Below are 5,016 nucleotides of genomic sequence, written 5' to 3'. Positions count from 1 at the left end.
CCCGGCCCGGCCGGCCGCACACTGAGGTCACCGCTCGCGCTGCCAAGTGCTTGGCCCGCGTCCCTGCTCCCCATCTGCCTGAGGTCTGCGGAGCGCGTCCTCGGGCCCCCTCAGCTCGCTCTGCCTCTGCCTCTGCATCTGCGTGCCCTTTGTTGTCTGTTCTGCCTCAGGCCTCCCCTGCCCGACTCTCGCTGCTTTCCCCAGGCTGGAATCACATCTGTTCCCTAGCTGTGCCCTCCCCGTGCCGCAGAGAGAGCGAGGGCAGCTCCAGACGGGCCGAGCCGCGGGGAAGCTTTGTCCGGGCTGGTTCTGGGCATCAGACCCGGCTCCTGAGATGGGCCCTCACGTCTGTGTCACCGCTGTCCTTTTCCCCCAGCCAGACCTCTTCCTCCCGTCACCGCCCGCCCTTTCCCGCTCTCCCTGACCTCGGTGGGGAGGTGCAGGGTTGGCAAAGGGAGCTGGCAGGTAAACAAAGCAGTGCACCCTTCTACTGCCGCGCCCTCCACAGCGGGCTGTTCCGGCGACGGCCTGAGCATTTCTAGGAAGCGGAGCCGACACAGGATGGGAAATCCTGGGGTCCGAGAGTGAGGCCTGAGGGAAATCCTGATGGTGAGGCCAGCAGAGCGAACTTTCTCCGACTTTCCTTCGCGCTTCTTGTGAAACTTTGTTTTTAAGAGTCCAGACTCTAAGGTTCGTGGCATAAACAGAGCCTAAACATAGTTACAGCCTAAACAAAGTCAAGACAAAACAAGGCTGGCAGCTCTCCTTGGGCAGCTCCAAGTTTTAGAGTCCTGAATGCCTCGACTTTTTATAACGAGACAGCCAGCCTTTCTCCGGGGGGAAACTTACACGGTGTCTGCTCGCTTGGAGTGAGCTACATGGGATATTCCCAGCGGGAAGAGCTGGAGTCCGAATGGAATGTGTGGGTTAAGAATGAGGCAAGAGCTGGGAATGTCTCGGGGTGGAGCATTTGTTTCACATGTGCGAGGCCTAGCTTCCATCCCAGCACACACACAAAAAGGAAATGAAGAAAAGAAATAAAGGAAAATGAATTTTTTTTAATGTTAAAAAAGACAGAGCCTGGTGTGGTGGCACATGCCTGTAAGGCTAGCACTCGGAGGCTGAGCCAGGAGGGTCGCTGAGAGTTTGAGGTCAGCCTGGGCTACATAGTGAGTTCAAGACCAGCCAGAGCTAAAGAGTGAGACCCTGTCTCAAACAACAAAAACAAAAACAAAGAAAAGCTGGGCATAGTGGCACATGCTTATAATCCCAGTACATGGGAGGCTGAGGCAGGAGGATTGCTTTGAGATCAAGGCCAGATTAAACTATGTAGTGAGACCTTGTCTTAAAAATGAAGAAAGTCAGTCAGTTTTCCAGGTGTGATGGCATGTGCCTGTCATCCCAGCCTGAGAAATTTAGACACTTTGTGAGATCCTGTCTCAAAAAATAAGATGGGCTGGAGATTTAGCTCAGTAGTTCCACTGCCTGCCTCACAAGCACAAGGTCCCAAGTTTGATCCCCAGTACAAAAAAAAAAAATAGATTAGTAAAATTAAAAAAATTAAAAAGAGCTGGGAATGCAGTACCTTGCACAGGCCCTAGGTAAATCCCAGTATCTCCCAAAAAAGGGGGGGGGAAGAAAGACAGTGAGAAAGGGGATGGAGGAAGGACTCAAATGTGCAAGGAAGAGCCCGGTGTGATGACACACTCCTGTAATCCCAGCATTTGAGAGGCTGAGGCAGGAGGATCACCACAAGTTCAACACCAGCCTGGATTACCAAGCAAGACCTTGCCTCAAAAAAAAAAAAAAAAAAAAGGAAGAAAGCCAGGAACAAAGCCTGGTGAAGGACCACACTCTAAAGGAGAGGGGACCCTTGAGGTGAGAAGGAGCCCAAAGGCTGGGCCAGGCTGGCCAGGGAAGGGCTGGCAGCCGGGTGCACCCCCAGGGTGGTAGCCCCGGGGAAGGGGGCGTGAGGGCTGTGCATTCCGCTTCTCCGGCCCTGCCTTGCTCTAACACTGCACCCCGCGCTGCTCCGGCCTGGCTCGCTCCCGTCTCTGCTGCAGAGGAGGCCAAGCCCCAAGTCCTGCCCAGGGCGGGGCTCGGCTCTGGCGGTCCCAGCCAGACAGCAGCCGGAGCGGAGGACAGCGGCGTGGTCAGCAGCAGAGGACATGGGGCAAAGAGCAGGGTGCGGAGAGGTGAGTGGTTTGATCATAAAACCCCGACAGACAGGGCGTGTGCCTGCGTGTGCAGCAAAGCACACACTGAGGAAGGTCCCCTAACTCAGAGCTGTGCAGGGTGGACCCGGGTCGGATTAGCCCTGGAGTTCAAGTGAATCAGCCAGATGAAGTGGGCACTGTCAAAAGATACAGATTCCTGACAGGAAGGCCATTGGGGTGAAGAGGCCAGCAGGCAGGGCCAGGAACAAACTGTTTCAAATACCAACATCCCTCTGAATGCAGGTGTGAGGATGGTGCATGCTGTAATCAGGTACTCAGGAGGCTGAGGCAGGAAGATTGCTTGAACCCAGGAGTTTGAGGTAAACCTGGGAAGCAGTGAGACCCTCTGATTTGGTAGAAAAGAGTGAGACGAATGGTAAGTGACCAAAGGTTAGATTTGAGGGAGGAATACATGTTGAATGAAATATATTAAAAAAGACAGGGTCGGAGTCATAAGCAGCAGCCAGGAAGGCTCCTGGGAGCACAGAGACAGGGCCCAGCCTGGGGTCACAGCCTCCTGCCTCTCCTGCCCCCTTCAGATGCTGCTCTCGGGGCCCAGGGCATTGCTGCTGCTCCTCACCTTGCTCCTCGTCCCTGCCGGTGAGTCCTGGCCTTTGTGCAAGAAGGGGCGGAGGTGGGGGCAGGGGAGACGGCCGGTACTGAGCTGTCAGCTGCCACAGACAGGAGGAAGGAACAGGCTCGGCTCAGAGGGAAAGAACCGGGCTGCAGGTCCAGTTCATCTGAGGGCTGTGACATGAGAGGGAGCCAAGACACACGTGGCACAGGGGCCACACATGTGAATCACACATGTGAACACACAGGAAACATGAGGGAGGAGCTAACACTCAGACCACCCACCAGGAACGACGGGTTAAATCCCAAAGGGAAGTGGCGGGGCGTGCACACAGACCCAGGCCCGCACGCAGGCGTGTTCACCCGCACCCTGGAAGCACACACCCTGCCCACGAAGAAAACCACACTCGCAGATGTCACAGAGCTGCGCCAGGCAGAGGCTTCGCTGCAGAGCTTAGCCTGGGACACTGAAGAAATCCCCCTCTTCCTGCCAGGTGGAGACTGAGGATGCAGGCTTTCGGGGAGCTACAGGAAAGCAGGGGTGCAGGGTGAGGCCGGGCACCTTAGTGCAACAGGCCCTGAGGGGTGGGAGGGCGCAGCCTTGGACCCTGGCTCCGGCAGGACCTGGACCACCACAGCAGTCATGGGGTACCAGGCGCCAGTCACTCACAGTTCTTTTTCTCCCTTTGCTCCAGGCTGGACACTCCCGGGGGTCAGCGGTCAGCGAGGAGGTGGGTAAAGCCTTGGCTATGGGCCGAGTTGGGGTTCTTAGCAGGACATGGTAGAAGTACTGCAGGTGCTAAACAACCTGTGCTAGATTAGAGAGCGACCCAGCCCAGGTAGGAGAAACAGGGTGGACCTCAGCAGTTTCCACACACCTATCCTTCCACTTGTGAAACCCTGTCAAGAAGTGCTGGGGTCGAACGCAGGGCCTCACACATGCTAAGCAAAGGCTCTGTCACCGAGCTATAGTCCAGCCCTTTCTTTAAAAAAAATAATTTGGAGCTGGGTGTGGTGGCACAGGGCTGTAATCCCAGCCCTCAGGAGGCTGAGGCAGGAGGATCACTGTGAGTCTGAGGCCAGCCTGAACTAAAGAGTGAGACACTGTCTCAAAAAAGAAAAATGTAAAAAACTAATTTGGGAGAGCCAGGTATGGTGGCACACACCTACAAACCCAGCATCCTGGGAGGCTGAGGAAGGAGAACGGAAAGTTTGAGCCCAGCCTGAGCAATGTAAAAGGCTGGAGGCTGGGGATTTAGCTCAGTGGTTCCACCACCTGCCTCACAAATGCAAGGTCCTGAGTTCAATTCCTCATAACAACAACAACAAAGCTAGGGATTGCAGCTCAGTGTAAAGATGCTGAATTCAGTCTCCTGTGCTGGTGGTGGGGTGGTGAAATTTTATTTATTCATTGATTTATGCTAGGTGAGCATCCCATCACTGAACTGCACCCCTAGGGCTCAGGAAACTCTACTCTATCCGTGCACTGTAAAGTAAAACACAGACAGTAAAAGCCATCCTGGTACAGTGCACTTGTGGGCAGCTCCTGAGGGGCGTTTCCTTCTGATAGAAACTGAAGGCTTCCTCCATTGCCCCACTTTGTCTCTGTGCTTTTCCCAGGCCTCGAGAATTAGAGGACCAGACATAACACCATGCAACCCGTTAGTGGGTCATAAAAGCATTTAGATGGCTCCTATTTTAAAAACAAATTAAAACTAAAACAAATATATCAGAATGTGTTGTGCAAAAGTTAATTATTGTATAAAATCTGTTTCCATTTCATGCATGTGTTTATGGGGCCCAATGTAATATATATTTCTTGCTTCAGGGCCTGGAGATAAAAATGAGCCAGACATTGCGTCATCCCAGCAGTCTGGGAGGCTGAGGCAGGAGGATTACAAGTTCAAGCCCAGCCTGGGCAATTTAGTGATTTAGTGAGATTCTGACTCAAAATAAAAAAATGAAAAGGGCCGGGGATGTGGTTCAGTGTGAAGGCCCTGAAGTACCGGAAAAAACAAAAAGGATGAAAATGTAGAAATCAAAACTTTTTTTTTCTGTTGTTGGTTAAAACATCTGACTCCCTGACTTTCTGAACGTAGGTAAGATTTCAGTACCAACAAATCTAAAATCTGAGGGGCCGGGGACTTAGCTCAGTGGTTCCATCGCTTGCCTCAAAAGCACAAGGTCCTGAGTTCAATCCCTGGTCCAAAAAAAAAAAAAAAAAAAC

At 53.1% G+C, this 5,016-nt stretch overlaps 1 protein-coding gene across 3 annotated transcripts in view; it reads left to right on the top strand.

The window, feature by feature from the left end:
* Nucleotides 1-2,081: 2,081 nt before the first annotated feature.
* The window catches only part of Mfap5 (microfibril associated protein 5), an 11,107-nt gene continuing 8,172 nt past the window's right edge, over nucleotides 2,082-5,016 (top strand). The window contains exons 1-3 of one of the 3 annotated variants that reach the window (XM_010607818.3): nucleotides 2,082-2,195; nucleotides 2,756-2,816; nucleotides 3,485-3,520. In XM_010607818.3, coding sequence (XP_010606120.1) covers nucleotides 2,169-2,195; nucleotides 2,756-2,816; nucleotides 3,485-3,520 — 124 coding nt within the window. In that variant the 5' untranslated portion in view covers nucleotides 2,082-2,168. The remainder of the gene's footprint in view (nucleotides 2,196-2,755; nucleotides 2,817-3,484; nucleotides 3,521-5,016) is intronic. The other 2 variants (XM_033766305.1, XM_010607819.3) reach the window with 2 other exon arrangements.

The sequence above is a fragment of the Fukomys damarensis genome, unplaced genomic scaffold, assembly GCF_012274545.1.
Source record: "Fukomys damarensis isolate Sample0158 unplaced genomic scaffold, DMR_v1.0_HiC HiC_scaffold_19, whole genome shotgun sequence".
NCBI classification, from domain to species: Eukaryota; Metazoa; Chordata; class Mammalia; order Rodentia; family Bathyergidae; genus Fukomys; species Fukomys damarensis.
The sequence above is the reverse complement of the archived record's forward strand: the minus strand, read 5'-3'. Positions and strand labels throughout refer to the sequence as shown.